This window comes from Dipodomys spectabilis, unplaced genomic scaffold (assembly GCF_019054845.1).
Source record: "Dipodomys spectabilis isolate Male_0828 unplaced genomic scaffold, ASM1905484v1 ptg000175l, whole genome shotgun sequence".
Lineage (NCBI taxonomy): Eukaryota > Metazoa > Chordata > Mammalia > Rodentia > Heteromyidae > Dipodomys > Dipodomys spectabilis.
The window spans coordinates 9803164-9821377 of NW_024870852.1; the positions used below are offsets into that span (position 1 = coordinate 9803164).

Below are 18214 nucleotides of genomic sequence, written 5' to 3' on the forward strand. Positions count from 1 at the left end.
ATCTGAAGTTCTGAGACTTTCTATTCCCCCCTCCTATATCATGGGGCTTAAACTCTAGGCCTGGGTGCTGTCCCTGAGCTTTTTTGCTCAAGGCTAGTGCTCTATCACTGAGCCACAGTGCCACTTCTGGTTTTCTGGTGGTAAAATGGAGATGAGTCTCATGAACTTTCTTGCCCAGGCTGGCACCAAATCCCAATCCTCAGATTTCAGCCTCCTGAGTAGCTAGTATAATAGGCACGAGCCATCAGCACATGGCAAAAATGATCGGTTTTTACCTTCTCCCTGAAGTCCTTCAAGTCTTACCAGAAGGCTGCAACAGGTCCTCACAGAAGCGCTACCGCAGCCAGAGTTGGGCTTGCATATGTGTCTTGTCTCCTACACTACAATGGATTCTCCAAAAAGGCACAGGCTTTGTTAGCTACAGAAGCCCCAAGATACTGTGCAGAGTAGGGCTCAGCCAACACTGGCTGAGTGGCTATTTGATGGTCACTCCTGCTCCCTGCGGGTAGCCCAAGCCCCAGCCCCAGCAGGGAGGTACGCCATCAATGCACAGGCGAACAATTAGGCCTGGAAGGAGGAGGGAGGCAGGACTGGCCTCCAGGAAGCTGGGTAGCCCCTACTTTCTCCCATCTCCCCTCTTCCCTTCCCCATTACCAGGCACACACAGCCCAGGCCAGTTGTTCACCAAGTCAACACAGTTTATTACCGAACTTCACTTTCACCTTCACACAGACTATTTCAAAGAGCTGGAACAAGTGGGGGGGGGGGGGGGGGAGAGGGACAGATGCCCCTCAGGAGCCAGGACCCCTGGCTTCCCAGGGCCAGGGCAGGGAGGGAGCGTTAGGCCGTCAATCTCCGGGCACCAGCTCTCCACGTGCACGCGCACAGCAAGCCAGCAGCCCCTCACACATAAATACAGACACACTTAACAAAAATAGTATATCATCTTCACAAGGAATAAAAACTAGTCTCGAATATGTACAGCAGAGAGCCGGGGGCAGCCAGAGCTGGGCTGGGACCCCCCCAGGGATGAGACAGGCCAAAGGTGGAGCAGAGGAGAGGGAGGCAGGCCTAAAGGCTTCAGGGGCCAGGCCACTCTGACCTTGGCAACCCAGTTGCCCAGGCTGGATGGGAATTGGGTACAAATCTGCCTAGCAGAAAAGGATAGAACCCTCTGCTCAGCGTCCCCCCCTCCCCCGTGCCCCCTCCCCCCCACCATCCCTGCCACTCTGGGTAGCAGGCTCTCCCTGCCTGAGGTAGGGAAGACCCCAGGCCTCCCACAGCTGCTCCCTGTAGCTCCCCTTCACTTCTGGCCTGAGGCCCCTGAGCCCCGGTTCCTATGGGCAGCAACCCAAGACAAAGATGCCACAGGCTGGTCTTGCAGGAAGTGAGGCAGCTGGAGCCATAAACAGCTCTGGGACACCTGTCTTGGGCCCAGTTGGTCCCTCAGTCATGGTGATGGGAGCCAGGGGTGGGTGGGGAAGGGACTTGGGTGGTACTGCGACCGCAAGGGCCACCGTAGCTTTAGCATAGTTGCTTCCTGCAGCTAGCATCCCTTCCCTCGGGGTGGGGCTGGCCTCAAGGCTGAGAGGCCTCTGGAGAACATTCAGACTGGGAGTCGGGGACTTTGGCGAGGCCAGAGGCGGGAGGAAGTCCTGGTCCTTGCTCTTCCATCCCAAGTAGCCTGAATGCCTAATTAGTTAAAAGTGGCCTCAAAAGGCTCCTGGGGGTGGAGATGGAAGGAAGTGGGGGCCAGGCCCACAGGGGAATGGGAAATGGTCAATTCTGAGGCCACAAACATCAAAACAAAGGCAACCTAGTCTCTCTTTCTGGGGGAAGAGGTTCAGAAAACTTCCCAGCTCCCTGCCGAGAAGGCATTCTCAGGAAGCTAGGGGGTAATACAGGTTCTACCGATGAGGCAGGGCCCTCCTGACCCCTACCCTCCTCCACCCCACTCCTGCCGGCCTCCACGGGGCAGATTTGGGGAAAACTTTGTGGTTTTTGAGGCCAAGAGAATTGAGGTGTGGGGGAAGGTGTCTCTCACAGAAGCGTGGTAGATTCTAGAAAACTAACTGCAGGGGACCAGGTCTAGACCCAACCCTGTGATGGGTGGGGTGGGGTGGGGGACATGTAGTGGTTCTCCTGGTGGTGATGGTGGCAAGAGGGAGGAATGTGGCAGGGGCAGGAGGGTGAGTGAGCGGTCAGTGTCTGGTCATTTCCGACTGAAGAGCGAGCCCAGCAGAACCACACCGGCCACAGTCATGCCCGTCAGGAACCAGCGGTTGAAGCGCTCCTGGCCCTTCCGACTCTCAGCTGCTGCATTGTTCCCGTAGAGTTCCACAAAAGTGTCCTGAGGGGAGAGAAGCGGGGGATACTGTGTGAATCCTACAGCAGGGGCCTGGTGGGAGAAAGGGGACATCTGGTGACATGGCTCCTTCTTCTAGAGGGGGCCAGATGGATAGCCAGGCCGGCTGGTGTGTGGGCAGGGCAGGGCAGGGGATAACAAGGATGCAAACGTGACCACCCCTCCCGGGAGGAGGTAAGCAGCAGCCCTGCTCCAAGCTCAAGTCAGGAGAGAGGCACATGATCCAGGAATGAGGAGCTGTGGGGCTTTGAGCCAGCCTGGAGCACCTTTCTGTGAGTAAGCTCTAATCCTCCCACCAGTGCTGCTCGGCTCTGGTCCCAAGGGCAGAACAGGAATGAGACTCTGGGAGCCAAAGGACCTCTTCAAGGTCACCCCACTAGAGCACCAAACGTGGACAGATTCCAAACCTGGTGTCTAGCTACCAGAAGAGAGAGAGAGAGAGAGAGTGTGTATGAATGGCCACACTCCTGCCTCTGCTGGGGTACATTTACACCGGGCCCCACCCAGCTGAGTGGCAGCTCCCACCCACAGGGCCTGCTCTCCTCCAGTTGCCTCAGACCCCACCCACCAGTGTGTTCACGTGGGACACCTGCTCGATCCACCTCTAGCCTGATGACCCCTCAGGCCATGTCCCAACCTAAAGATTTCTAAAAAAGCAGATGAGATCACAGCTTCCTGTACTCACAGTCCTCCAGCAGTCCCCATACCAAGGAAAGAGGGTCATTCATGCCTGTACCCCGGGCTCCTAGCAGAGTACCATGTGCTGAGCTTAGACTGAACTAAAAGAACCCTCAACATGTATCCAGGCCTGCAGCAGTGAGCAATATGCCAGGGTCCTAGAGGAAGAGCCCCCTTTCTGCTTGGGGCAAGGCACTCAACACTTCCCAGTGGACCAAACTCCATCCAGTCCCTCCAGGGTCTTGACTCTTCCAAGGCTCCCCTAAGGCCTGGAATAAAGGCCTGGCTCCTCACTTGCTGCGCCAGCAGTCAGCAAGTCCTCCGTCCTCCCAGTGTCCTCAGCCCATCACCCCAGCCTCTGTGCTGATCTTCCCACTCAATGTCCCAAACTACCCCTCTCTGCTACTCTCTGGTCTATTTTTTTTCCCAGCACTTTTTGTCCTTTCCTTGTTTTTTTTTTTTTTGGTCTGTTGTGGGGCCTGAACTCTGGGCTTGGGCACTGTCCCTCAGCTCTACCACTTGAGCCACAACACCACTTCCAGCTTTTTGTGCTTATGGGGTGCTGAGGAATCGAACCCAGGGCCTCACGCATGCAAGGCAAGCACTCTACCACTGAGCCACCTTCCTAGTCCCCTTTCCTTGTTTTTTTGAGATGGGCTCACTGAGTTTTCTACTCTTTGCTTCAGCCTCCTGAGTGCTGGGATTACAGGGTTGTTCCAACCTGCTCTGCCTTTTGCTCCTCACCACTTTCCTTTTTTTTTTGGTCGGTCATAGGGCCTGAACTCCAGGCTGGGCACTGTCCCTCAGCTCTTCAGCTCAAGGCTAGCACTCTATCACTTGAGCCACAGTGCCACTTCTGACCTTTTCTATTTCTGTGGTGCTGAGGAATTGAACCGAGGACCTCATGCATGTGAGGCACTCTACTGCTGAGCCTCTTTCCCAGCCCATTCATCATTTTTCATAACCTGCTTGTATGCTGTGTTTTGTTGTGATTGGGCTCCTGTAGCAGATGGATCTGGATGAAGGTAAAGACCCTGTTTTGTCCCCATGTATCAGTACCCAAACCGGAGTCTAGCACAGCTCCACAGCCATGTGTTGCAGAATGTTTCAGTCAGCAACACAGATTAAAATGGAGTTAGTCCTTTTTGTGTGTGTGTCGGTACTGAGGCTTGATCTCAGAGACTGAGCACTGCCCTTAGTATTATCTGCTCAAAGCTGGAGCAGGAGGGGTTGGGGAGGAAACAAACAAAAACAAAACAAAAAAGAAAAGAAAAAAGAAAAAGTGAAACTGAGGCTCTACTTCTGTGCTTTGTGGTGGTTAATTGGAGATAAGAGTCTCAGACTTTCCTGGGTTGGTTTCACACTGTGATCCTCAGCTCAGATCTCAGCCTCCTGAGTAGCTAGGATTCAGGTGGGAGCCTCTGGTGCCTATAATACTAGCTACTTAGGAGGCTGAGGTCTGAGGATCACAGTTCAAAGCCAGCCCAGGCAGGAAAGTCTGTGAGACACTCTAATTAATCACCAGAAAAACTGAAGTAGCACGGTGGCTCAAGTGGTAGAGCACCTGCCTTGAGATAAAAAGCTCAGAGACAGTGCCCAGGCCCAGAGTTCAAGCCCCACTACTGACCAAGACAAAAAACAAACAAAGAAACAAAAAACAGTGGAGCTAAAGAATTCCTGTCATCTGGCCTAGTAAAACTGTGGCTCTCATAATGTTCCAGCACCATGCATTCCTCTCCTTGCCAGACTGTGAGGGTGCTGGCACGAGCAAGCTGGTTGGGCTTCCAGTTACATAGAAGTATAGCCTTGATCTTTCTCTTCCTGAAAGCAGCCTGAGGTATCCTGTAGAAATGGTTTGTTACCTTCTGGACCCAGAAAAATCTCACAAAGTCATGCAAATCAGGGTGCCTGCCTAGCCAGCATAAGAATGGGAGGTCAGGGGCTGGGAAGGTGGCTCAGTGGTACAGCGCTTGCCTTGCACACATGAGGCTCTGGGTTCAATTCCTCAGCACCACATAAGCAAAAAGAAAAAAGCCGGAAGTGGCACTGTGGCTCAAGTGGTAGAGTGCTAGCCTTGAGCTGAAGAGCTGAGGGACAGTGCCCAGGCCAAGAGTTCAGGCACCATAACCGGACCCACCCCCCCACCCCTAAAAAAAAAAAAAGAATGGGAGGTCAAACCTCAGTACTGCCCAGTCCTCAACATCATGCAAATCAAGAGGTTAAAATCTTCTTCTTCTTCTTTTTTTTTGGTCAGTCGTGGGGCTTGAACTCTGGGCCTCGGCACTGTCCCTCAGCTCCAGCTCAAGGCTAGCACTCTATCACTTGAGCCACAGCACCACTTCCAGTTTTCTGAGTGGTTTACTGGAGGTAAGAGTCTCACAGTCTTTCCTGCCTGGGCTGGCTTTGAACTGTGATCCTCAGATGTCAGCCACCTGAGTAGCTAGGATTACAGGCATGAGCCACTAGGGCCCAGCTAAGAGGTTAAAATCTTAATACCTGAGAAACAAGTGGGGGATGAAGATTAAGTGGTAGAATGCCTGCCTACCGAACAAGTGCAAGGTCCTGAATTCAAATCCTATTTACTACCACTAAAACAATAGTTGCAAAAAGCAAACCAGAAACTGCCCAGGCTAGGAAAGAGCTGTATATCCCAAAGTCACCAATGTTCGAATGCTGTCCCTTTAAAGACACAATCATCACCATTCCAATGTTGTGATGGAGTAAGGTGAGCCCAGGCCAGAGTGGAGGTAGCCACAAGACAGTGGCCCAAAGAGTGCTGAATTTTTACTGCACAGAAATAAAAATACAGAAAGCAGTGCTGAACTGAAGGTTTTACGTGTAGATTCTCTGGTCATTGACCAAAACATACTAGGTGCACTATAGTACCTACGGAGGCTCATGGTTAGATTAATTGAAGCTCTGCCTGCCACACTGGGATGATCCTCCATGGAAGGAACATTGTTCCTAAACCTAAAGAGATTGTATAGAAGAGATCCCAGAAGCAACTTAGTACAAAGGGATAAATTCAGCATAACAGAAATACAAATAAAAGTAGCACACATGTACAGCACACACTAACAGTAATAAATGATCAGGTTCATAGTGCTCAGCTTTTTTTTCCCCTTCATTTTTTGGCCAGTCCTGGACCTTGAACTCAGGACCTGGGCACTGTCTCTGAGCTTCTTTTGCTCAAGGGTAGTACTCTACCACTTGAACCACAGTGCCACTTCCAGCCTTTTCTGTGTACGTGGTGCTGAGGAATGGAACCCAGGGCTTCATGCATGCTAGACAAGCACTCTACCATTAAGCTACACATTCCTAGTCCCAAGTGCCCAGCTTTTTTGGCTCCCGTTGGTGCTCCACCTGAGCCATGCCTCCTGGTTAACTAGAGATGAAATCTCTCAGATTTGTCTAATCTGGCTTCCAACCCTGATCTCAGATCTCAGCCTCCTGAGTAGATAGAATTATAGACATGAGTCACTGACACTCAGCTATACTATGCTTTTTTTTTTTTGGTCATAGGGCTTAACTGCGCCTTTAACCTTGGGCCTGAGTCTTTGAGCTCTTCAGCTCAAGGCAAGTGCTCTACCACCTGAGCCGCAGAGCTACTTCTGGTTTACAGGCATGAGCCACTGGCACCTGGCTTACTATGCTTTTTTTTTAACATAAAAAATTTATAGCTGGGTGCTGATGGCTCACACCTAGCTACTCAGGAAGCTGAGATCTGAGGATCACAGTTCAAAGCCAGCTCAGGCAAGAAAGGAAAATCTATTAGACTCTTAGCTCCAATTAATCACCAAAAAGCTGGAAGTGGAGACATGACTCAAATGGTAGAGGGCTAGTCTTAAGCAAAAAAGCTCAGGGATGCTGCCCTGAGTTCAAGCCCCAGTACTGGGACAAGAAGAAAAAAGTTTACTATATACAACTACGGTAGTGTGGGACTAGCAGCAGCCTCAGATGCCTTTGCCCCACTTTGAATTACGTCATTTTCTCCTGTGCTATTGTTTAGGTTTGTGAAGTACACTCTGATGTTTATGCAACAACAAAATAGCCCAACAACACATTTCTCAGCTCACATCTTGGTTAAACAAAAATGTACTTAACAGAATGAATGTCCTGCACGTCCACTTAGTGCCATACACTGTAATTGCATACATGCATTCCCCTGTCAGAGTCCTCAAGAGGTAGACGTGCCCCCTTTCACGGATGAGTAGCCTGAGGCTTACCATAGGGAGCTAACAGACCAGAGCATGCTGTGAGCGCAAAGCTGTCCCTCTGTGGAGAGCATGCTTATTCTGTGCTGGCGGATGGAACCCAATGTTCCAGCGAGAGCTGCTCCATTAGGACACTTCCTTTCTGCTGGGGTGTGTGTGGGTGTGGGGGGGGGGGGGAAGAAAGGAGTGGCCTGTCCTGTCAGCAGTGTGGAAAGGTTATGTGGAAGGAAAAGCAATGTGGCTGCAGGCTTGAGGTGGGGCCCAGGACAGTGGCTGGCAGTGTCTCTAGGTCCCCCCCTCCATCCTGGCTGGTCTCTGTGGGTGTTGGCAGAATGAAAACCAAAAACATAAACAAACCTCTCTTATGAGAGGTCTAATTTTTCTGCTCCCAGGTTAAGTAGGCCCAGAAGATTTGAGGGTAATGGGGAGAATTCTAGACTGTGTGGAGCAGAGACATAGGCCATGGCCAGAAGGCATGGGTTAGCTAATGTCTCATGAGGAACCAGGGACAACCAGGGTTACAGCTACATCAGGAGAGGCCTGGCTTCTTCCATGGGAATGTTCCTCAGGCAGAGTGCTGGCAGCCACAGGAAACTTTGGGCTCAGGGGCTGGGCTGGAGTAAACAGGCCCTGTCCCTGCAAAGGCACAAAGTGTTCACTGTCCAGAACGTCATTCTGGGGTGGAGAAGGCGTTTGCGTTCCAGTGCCACAGAGAACAAGGCACTGATGGGCTCTGACGTGTGGGGTGTTTCTTGCCAGGACAATCTCTACTTCAGAGCTTCTTTTCCTTGAGGGGAGGGTGGGGGTGGAGATGAGGGAGTGGGTTCCCTTAGTGCTTCCAAGGGTGTGGAATCTGGGGATTGCTTCTGCAGGGAGAGCAAGCAGAGTGGGGTGCACTGTTCCAGGGCGGGGGCTGGAGAGGTGGTGTGTGGGTATATTTAGCCTGCAGTTCACACGACACACTTGGAAACAAACAGCCATTTTCTCAGTGGGCGGCTGCTCTGGGTAAATAAACAGGATTGCAGAGTGGCCCTGGTCTGAAAAAGCAGAGATAAGCCCCCGCTGCTCCCTGGGTGGTGTCCACCGATTTCAGCTAGGCCTAGCACAGTGAGCACAAGACAAGGTACGAGGGTGGGGAACAGGAAAGTCTCTAAAGCTGTAGGTAGCTAGGGTCTCTGTTGGCACTCAGCCTGAGTGACGTTTCTCTTTGGAGGAGACTGCTCCCATGTGGGAGTTTTTAGGATCCTCAAGGACAAGCAATGGCTAAATGCTCTCCAGAAGTCACAGATGCCTAGCCAGACAAGAGCCCACATGTCAATAAGGGCTAGCACCTGCCTGTTTGAAAGTTTCTCACTGCAGGTTTTTGGCAGTTAAGAGACAAAGACTTCAGGTCTCTCTCTCTCTCTCTCTTTTTTTTTGGGTCATCATGGGCCTTGAACTCTGGACCTGGGCTCTGTCCCTCAGCTCTTCAGCTAAAGGCTAGTGCTCTACCACTTGAGCCACAGCACCACTTCCAGTTTTCTGTGGTTTTTATTGGAGGTAAGAGTCTCATGGACTTTCCTGCCTGGGCTGGCTTTGAACCGTAATCCTCAGATCTCAGCCTCTTGAGTAGCTAAGATTAAAGGTGTGAACCATGGGCGCCTGGCAAGATTTCAGGTCTCTTGACTTGATCCCTAGGAAACCCTTGCCTGGGATCACTTTCAAAGCCCTTCAATACTCCAGAGCCTCCGACTGTCATGGCCACACATGTGGATGGCTGAAGTCTGTCTGTGTGCTGGTCTCACCTATCAGTTTTGGGGTTTGGTGTAGGCGGAATAACCTGACTTCAGATAGATCTCTAAGATCTCCGCTCATAGGCAGCCAACTGGGTGACACAGGTCTACTAAGAACCACAGGGTCAAGGCTGGCATGTCTACAGGGAAAGGGCCCAAGTGCCCCAGTGCAGGAACCACCCATGTCACCAGGGGCCGAATGAACTAGTCCCTAATCTAATCTCCAAATTCCAATTCTTTTTCACTTCCCACATTCATGCTTCATCTTCCTAGTGTGACTTAGAGCAAATTAGGTCACCTCTCTATTCCACACAGTATCTTCACTCGTTAAGATGTAAGAACAGAATAAAACCTGTTGCTATGATAGCTGATCCTTGCACTTTCCCCTACATAGACCATATTCCCCAATTACATGCACAATCATACCCACTTGAGATTACTTTTTTTCTTGTTTCCCCTACTAGGTATCTAGAATCTGGTACACAACATTTGCTATTCTAAACGAATCTATCATGGAACAAGCCTTTTCTTTCTTTTTTTTTTTTTGGGGGGGGGGGGGGGAGTCCGGTCGTGGGGCCTGAACTCTGGGCCTGGACGCTGTCCCTCAGCTCTTCAGCTCAAGGCTAGCGCTCTACCACTTGAGCCACAGAGCGCCACTTCTGGCTTTTTTCTTTTTGCTTATGTGGTGCTGAGGAATCGAACCCAGGGCCTCAGGCATGCAAGGCAAGCACTCTACCACTGAGCCACCTTCCCAGCCCGGAACAAGCCTTTTCATAGTGCTTCTCAATAGCCCTTTTGCAAATGTGGAAATGGTGGATCTAGTTTATACTGAGTCCTTGTCTAGGCTGGGATGTGTCAGAGTTCTGGCCTGCAACTCAAGCTGATATCCCATCTTGGTACCTCAGTCCTTGCTATCACTTCCCATAGAAAATGCAAACCCCAGTGGCAGTGGCTGATACCTGCCCTGAGAGGTACCCTTCTCTACTTCCAGCTTGCCAACCATCTCCATGTGTTACCAGCAGGTACCACTGTCACCCATCAGCTAATAGCTCAGAGGTGCACAAATAAATGATGTATAACTTGCTCAAGGTCATACAGCAAGCTCATGGCCTGGCTGAGATGCCCACACCAACACTCTGGCTCATCACCTTTGCTCCTAATGATTCAGTGTTCTGCTCAGTTTCAAAAGGACAGAACTGGGGCTGGGAAGGTGGCTCAGTGGCAGAACGCTTGCCTTGCATGCCTGAGGCCCTGGGTTCCATTCCTCAGCACCACATAAAGAAAAAAGCTGGAAGTGGCACTATGGCTCAAGTGGTAGAGCGTTAGCCTTGAGCTGAAGAGCTGAGGGACAGCGCCCAGGCCCAGAGTTCAGGCCCCACGACCGGACCAAAAAAAAAGAAAAGAAAAGGACAGAACTTCTCTGGCCATCATCATGGACCAGGTACATGCACTTGTGTGAATAAAGGAGGTTCTCATTCTGAGCTCAGGTAAATAGAGACTTGGGATGCTATGACACGTGGCCAGTGGAAAAGCAATTTTAAGTCCCAGTAATGTACAGCATTCTGGGCCAGAGTCAAGGCCTTGAGGGTATAGTGGCCAGAGGCTACCAGGCAAATGAATGAACTGTGGCCTAGCAGTTGAGATGTACCATCGGGGAAAGACAATGAAAACCAGGAGGGAAAGGGAAGCCCTTTTCTGGGAACAAGCTCCTGTGCCAGACGGCGCTTCCTTCCTCCTGGGTTGACTCTGAAGCTCACCAGGCCTGGGCCCACCACTTCCTTCCTGTTGGTTATTTTGGGAAAGAGGTAGGAGGAGAAGAGGAAGGGGCTGCTGGCAGCCAGGGAAAGTGCCAGTGACATCAGGTCAGTACCTTGCCCTGGTCTTGTCACAGCCCTATTCAGTCAGGCTGAGTCACTTGTGGAGTCACTTTCTCCTCCTGGCCTCAGTTTCTCTGAGGGCAAAGCTGACAAATGCCTGCTCAATGGACAAACAAGGCTTTGTTAGGAGATGCTGGGCGATGACAGGGAGGGGGCGGGGCCATCAGAGAGAGAGAGAAAGAGAGAGAGAGAGAGGCCTTATCGTTCTCTTGGCAGAAGCTGCAGGGAAGACTCGGAAGAAGTGAGGTTTGTGGTTGGATTCCACTTCCCTTGGCTTTCCTGGGGGAGCTGTTGGCCTCTGTGATGTGAGAGAAACAAGCCTTTCTCCTCTGCCCAGGGGAGCATAAGCCTGGATGTGGGCGACTGAGTGAGAGCGGCAGCTCAGTGGGGCCCTGGGTGGGGGTACGAAGGGATGGGGGCCAGACAGTGCTTGGCACAGTCACCAGAGCAAGCCTTTCGGCTCTGGAGACTCAGCTTCTCCTGTCTTGACCTCACAGGTTGAGAAGAGGGGTAAAAGCACTTAGTGAAGCAAATTGACCTCAGGATCACTAGCTCTACAGTGTCCTGAGAGGCCCAAGCCAGCTGGGTTTCGGGGAATCTTTGGGGCATGTTCACTGTACACTTTTGTGTTCATCCTCCTTCAAACTCTGCTGTCAGCTGCCAGCCTCTCCTCCCCACAGCTGGTTCTAAGAAGCAGGGCACAGATGTGCTGGTTTCTCAGAACAGGAAGTGGTTGTGCTGGGAGAAGATAACACCTCCACTGGGGAATTGAGAGAGCTATCAGGCCCACAGCACGAGTGGGGACGCTCCTCTCCCCAGCTGGGAACCAGGCTGCTGGGCTTGGTGCCTGGGGACAGAATTTAAGCAGGCACCTCCTAGGACAGGCGTGATGTGACAGCTGGTATTCACGAGGCAAGTGCTTCAGGTATAAACACATTCTCAGTCCTCAGACAACCGTTCTCCATGTGTAAAGAGGTAAAGTCCACACCAATCACCAGTGGCAGTCAGAATTCCTGCAGTGTAGCTCCAGAACCCAAGCACTCTATGGCTCCTACTGGCTGCTACACTCATGGATTCTTCTCCTGAGATTGAGAGGCTGCCTCTCCTCATTTCAACATTCGTAGATCATTAGTGGTGACTATCTTGTCACAAGTAAATGGCCATAACTTTCTACTCCACAGCCAGCATTCCAGGTGAGAAGGACCAAGGTGCACTCTTAGAGGAGACTAAGATTCAAGCATGACTTTCCAACACAGCCATCAGCAAGATCTACCCTAATGCTTCATCTTAGCGGGAGTTCAGAAGAGTGGAGTGCCAAGGCCACATAGTGGGAGTTCCCAGCTATCTCCAGGGCATTCCCTGCCTATATATATGCGACATGGAGCTCCTCTGTCCTTCTCCCCTGAAGGCAAGCCTTGCTCTGGTCCTCTGTCCTCTGCTGCTTTCCTGTAAGTCTATTTCAAGAGCTGTCCAAGAAATTAACATTGAGCTGGGCGCTGGTGGCTCATATCTGTATTCCTAGCTACTTAGGAGGCAGAGACTGAAGGTGGTTCGAAGGCAGCCTGAGCAGAAAAGTTTGTAAGACTCATGTTCAATTAACTATCAAAATGCCAAAAATAAAGCTGTGTCTCAATTAGTAGAGTGCTAGGCTTAAGCAAAAGAAGAGCACTCAAGCCCGGAGTTCAAGCTCCAGAACTGGCACACAAAAAAAAGCAATACTGGCAGGTAGAAGCAGCTGAGCCAGCCTTGCACAGAGCCTAGGCCAGGTCCTGCTCCTCTTGGAGTCTTTTTCTTGTTTGAAATGGAGGTGCTTTCTGGATGAGAATAGGCTGACTTAATTTCCCCCAACAAAACTGTGCCAGAGCCCAGAATAGGCAGACAACCATTAAGTTTGATAACTAGAGTAAATTGTTTTACTTTGGACTACATCTGTAAAATGGAATAAAAATTACATATGTCCAAAAGAATACTGTGAAGACTGAGGAATTGAACCCATTCCCAACCCACTTTTCTTACTTTTAGACCAACATTTAGCTGAAGTCTTAGTGTTCTCCATGGCTCTGAAGAATTTCCTCTGCTTCATCTAGGTATGGGTGGAGAATATCTAGCCTGAGGGACATATAAGGCCCGGTACAGACACATATGTTTCTCATCAACTGCCTGTGACCTGTCTGCTGCCTATATTGAAAATTTTATATGACCTATGAATGTTATAAATATGCAAATAGCCCTTGGCAAAAAAAAAGGGTACCCAGCTCTGACCTAGGGCCAGCCAGGACCTTTATTCATACTGGTCCTTCTTCTGCCCAGCTCTCTTCTACTCATCTCTTAGGGTTATATGGTACACTTTAAGGAGACTAGCTGTTCATTTTGTCCTCCATTTGTCTATGTGCTCCGGACCCTGGGCCAGAGAACAGATTGAAGAGAACTAAGGCCAGCTGCTTTCTTCATCCTCATCCTTAGTTTGACAAAACCATGAGGAGGCCCTGAGATTCCAGGCAATTGGGCAGAGTGTCTGGCATTTTCCACATACCAAGTCCTCACAGGCTCAGGTAGGGTACTTTGATAGTGATCCACAAAGACAAGAGCCAAGCTACTCCTTTCTGTTGTGTGTGTGTATGTGTGTGTCTTCGATAGTGATCCACAAAGAGCCAATCTACTCCTTTCTTGTGTGTGTGTGTGTGTGTGTGTGTGTGTGTGTGTTCGATAGTGATCCACAAAGACAAGAGCCAATCTACTCCTTTCTGTGTGTGTGTCTGTTGTATAGTGGAGCCTGAATCTTTTAGCTGGTGCTCTACCACTTGAGCCACAGCACTTCCAGCCTTTTGGTAGTTAACTGAAGATAAGCGTCTCATGGGCTTTCCTGCCTGGGCTGGCTTGGAACCAGGATCTTCAGATATCAGCCTCTTGGTAGCTATGATTACAGATATAAGCTGCCAGTTACCAGCTTCCTTCAGGGGTCTTTGCCTCCAAGTGTGCTGTGGTCCAAAGTAACTTCTCCTTCCCCCTTTCTCAAAGCCATGTTCACTCTCTCCCAGGGCAGCTCAGGGCAGGCTGCTGGAGAAAGAACACTCATCTGACAAAACAGTGTATGTGGGTTTCATTACCCAACTTCATCACTAGTTTGCCTGAGTAAGTCTGTCTTGCCCGGACTTTTCCCAGCTATGAAATGAAGATCAGTTCATGGCTCCTACCAGGGCTGCAGTGTACAAGGGAGAAAGGAAAATAACTCACAGGAAGATAAACAAGTGACTACCTCAGTATCCAAAAGATCCAGTCATAATTGCAAGAAATCAGAATAGAACTTGTTGCTGCAAAAGCATCTGATCCTCCTCCACCTTGAAGCCTTATTGCACCTGGCCCTCAAGCCTGCAGGAATGTAAGGAAAGGGAGAAGAGGGCAGCAGACCCAACACAAGCTCTTCAGAGAGGTCAGCTCAGTGGCCTCGACCTCTTCAACCCTGCTCTGACTCCAACTAGTCCAGACAAGTCCTGAATATTTTCAGCCAACCTTTATCTGATCGGAAATGTTTGGAATTCCACAGCAGAAGGCCAAGCTCCGGAGGATTTGAGGATGGGTGCAAATCTCTGCAACACCCTTCTTCCTTCTCTCCTCCCCCCCACTAGATACAAATGCTCTCTCACATACCCCAAGTAACCCAAAACTTAAAGGTCAAAGCTCCCATGGGGTTGCATTTCCTACATTCCAGTTTCTTTAGTCTTCCTTCCTTTTCATCTCCACCCACCAAGTGCACCACCTGCTCAAGGTACAGAACTGCAAAATGACAGAAAAGGTACAGGGAGGGCAGGAGCTTGTTTGCAGCTGCCCAGGGGCCCAGAGGTGTGCTGTTCCCAGGCAATGAATGCCCAGAGCACTGACAAACTGCAGCACACCCCAACATGGGTAGTTCCCATGTGACATGGCATGTAGGCTATTCACAGGCCTCAGTGTCATGGATCTGTGGCTCATGACATGCCTGGGCCAACTCCCTCCCTGAGCAGAAGGGCCAGTGAGACCCAGAGGAGGTGAGAGGACACCTCCAAAGGCCTCTCACAGGGTCAAAGCCTGCACTCAGCCTCCTGACTCCTGGAGTCAGAGTGGCTTCCAAAGCATATTCTGTGAGAACCAGGCTGCGGGACCTGCACAGAGAGACCCTTTACCTGCTAAGTGCACAATGAGAATAGCCATACCTAATTCATGGGTGTGGCGGCCAGAGATTAAATGGTGCACGGTAAGTGCTCAATAAATATTAGCTGTTATTTTTATTTTTTTGTACAGCTAAAGATGAGTGGCACCATTTGGGCTTCTCATATTGCTTGTTATTTCTGGCTATAAATAAAAAGTAACAGCTAACAATTGCAGAGATAATAGTTACTGCCTTTCTCAAAATCTTCCAAGCAAGGTACTGTCTCCATTCTAACAGTGAAGAAACAGGAACAGAGAGGCCATGCAACTGAGATGAAGAGACTGGTGTGGGTATGTGACTCCAGGACACATTAAGTTTGCCTGTGCAAAGGGACAGATGAAGAACTTTTTACCAAGTGCCCAATCCATTCCTAAGGATCTGCTGCTGGTGGCCTTGGAAGATGGCAAGGACCTTGAAGACAAGAGATACAATAGGCCCTCCGCTTCTCTGGATGCCACAATAAGTGTGAAAAAGAAGGTTGGAGCCGGGAGTCGGTGGCTGACACCTGTAATCCTAGCTACTCAGGAGGCTGAGATCTGAGGATCACAGTTCAAAGCCAACCCAGGGCAGGAAGGTCCCTGAGACTCTTTTTTTTTTCTTGGGTCCGGTCGTGGGGCCTGAACTCTGGGCCTAGGCACTATCCCTCAGCTCTTCAGCTCAAGGCTAGTGCTCTACCACCTGAGCCACAGTGCTACTTCCGGCTTTTTTCTTTTTGCTTATGTGGTGCTGAGGAATCGAACCCAGGGTCTCAGGCATGCAAGGCAAGCGCTCTACCACTGAGCCACCTTCCCAGCCCTCCCTGCGACTCTTATCTCTAATAAACCACCAGAAAACTGGAAGTGGCACTGTGGCTCAAGTAGTAGAGCACTCGCCTTGAGCTGAAGAGCTGAGGGACAGTGCTCAGGCCCAGAGTTCAAGCCCTAGGACTGACAGAAAAAAAAAAAGAGCTAATAGTTGCTCTGCTTAGTCCCCTCACACCCAATGGGACACTCTGGTTCTATCAGGTCAGCATTTGTAAAGTTTCTCCCTCTAGAAACAGATGCCCAAGTAGCTTGGATGTGACTATTTACTGAGTTTTCTAAGATGGGATATGACTTATTATGAGTCAAGCTTACTTGTGGAGCTACAGAAAGTTCAGACGTGCACCAGTGGCTCATGCCTGCAATCCTAGCTACTCAGGAGGCTGAGATCTGAGTATCTCGGTTCAAAGACAGCCTGGGAGGAAAGTCCATGAAACTCTTATCTCCAATAAACACTCAGAAAACCAGAAGTGGTGCTGTTGCTCAAGTGGTTGACTGCTCGCCTTGAGCTGAAGAGTTGAGGGACAGCACTCAGGCCCAGAATTCAAGCCCACGATCGACAACAAAACAAAACAAAACAAAACACAAAAACAAAGTCCAGGCATGCTGCCTTGCTCAGCTCTGGACCCTCATTCATTCATTCATTCATTCATTCATTCACTAACTCTACATGAAGTGCCCACTAAGTGATAGGCACTGTGGTTGTGCTAGAGATAAAGCAGTAATAAATCAGGGGAGGAGACAGGCAATAAATGTATCATAAATGTTAAAGAATAAATGTGAGAAAGAGGTAGAGAAAAACATGGAAGAAAGCAGGATTAGGAAAATTTCCTGAGGAGGTAATGCTTGATCAGAGACCCGAGAGAAGCGCTGGCCAGGCACTGTGAGGATCTGAGTGGAGACAGTGAGCACAAGAGCACAGGCTGTGTTTGGCAGGAACATGCTCTTAGGACAAATAACTCATTTTTCAAAGTGGAGCTGAAAAAAAATGGCTGATGGTCTGGATGCAGGTAGACTGTGGTGTGGGAGCTGCTGCCTTTCTGGCCCTCTTTCTCATCTACAAAAGGCAGAGAAAGAAGTGGAGCTGTGGCTCAAGTGGTAGAGCACTAGCGATGAGCAAAAAACTCAGTGAGCAAAAAACTCAGTGACAGTGCCCAGCCCAGGCCCTGATTCAAGCCCTGGGACCAGTGCATGCATGCATGAGTATGAGAGTGTGTGTGTACACGCACATGCGTGTACACACACACACACACGCAGAGGAAGAGGCCCTTCAGGATCTTCAGCTAACTTGATAACTATGAGGACCTAGAAGAAGAGGCAAAACTAGTTCTGCTGCTCCTATGAAGACAAAAACCACTTGGTGACCAGGCCTTGAGCACTGGATGGCAAGGAGGAGGAAAGCAAGGGCTGAACACAGACAATGAGGCACAGGAGGGCAGGGATCTGCCCAGCCAGTGGCTGCTCCACTTTCAGCACATAAACCACCAGGCACATGCTGGGCCATGGAATAGACAGAATCAGGTGGAGACAGAGGTGCCTTGCAATTTGTGCTAGGAGAAGGGGCCATCACAGCTGTGTTCAGACCTGTGACTGGCCAATTGAATGAATGAGTGAACAAGGCAAATGAATAGGCCCAAGATGTATGCAAGAACTTCCCAAGTCCTTCCAAATTAACAAGTGAGCCTGGTCCAAGGAATCCCTTTCCTGTCATCCCTTCTGTATCTATTATGTTCTAGGTTGAGTCTCAAGTGCCCCTTCTGCATGAACAGGAGACCAGGAAGTCAGACTGAGTGCTAGACAAATCTGGTCCACTCTAGTTGCAATTTTAGACATCATTGTTTTGGCTTTATCCACATACTATCTACTATTATTTTCTACTACATTTGTCTATTCTTTGAGTCAATTGATTTAGGTGAATATATTGAAAATCCCTCATTTCAATATTAGTTCTTTAAAAAACAAAACAAAACAAAGCTGCTTTTCCTGCATCTTCCTCCTTTTTAGTAAATGGTAGCTCACATCCAGAGCTTAGTGCCATGCTTTAGTCCTCTTCTGTCATTACATACAGTGGATCTGTGTCCAGCTGTACCCAGAAGCCCCACCCTGCTTTGCCTCCCCTACTGCCATTGGGTCCAAGCCAGCACCACTTCTTGCTAGTCTCCTTACTGAGCTCCAGCTCTTACCCCACCCCACCATCTCTTCACTACCAGAATTCACAAGTATCAGCAAAATCTGCTCCTGTCTCCTCAAAACCTCCTTAATATGCCCCTCTCACCTGGAGGAAGAGACAATGCATCTCAGCACAGCTCATATTAACCTTCA

The 18214-nt window shown here is 49.9% G+C and overlaps 1 protein-coding gene across 3 annotated transcripts in view; it reads right to left on the bottom strand.

Moving 5' to 3' along the window:
• Positions 1 to 1211: 1211 nt before the first annotated feature.
• Positions 1212 to 18214, bottom strand: part of Bcl2l1 (BCL2 like 1) — a 55384-nt gene continuing 38381 nt past the window's right edge. For 2 of the 3 annotated variants that reach the window (XM_042694446.1, XM_042694445.1), the window contains exon 3: positions 1213 to 2350. In XM_042694446.1, coding sequence (XP_042550380.1) covers positions 2213 to 2350 — 138 coding nt within the window. In that variant the 3' untranslated portion in view covers positions 1213 to 2212. Of the gene's footprint in view, positions 2351 to 18214 lie in introns of all 3 variants that reach the window. The other variant, XM_042694447.1, reaches the window with a different exon arrangement.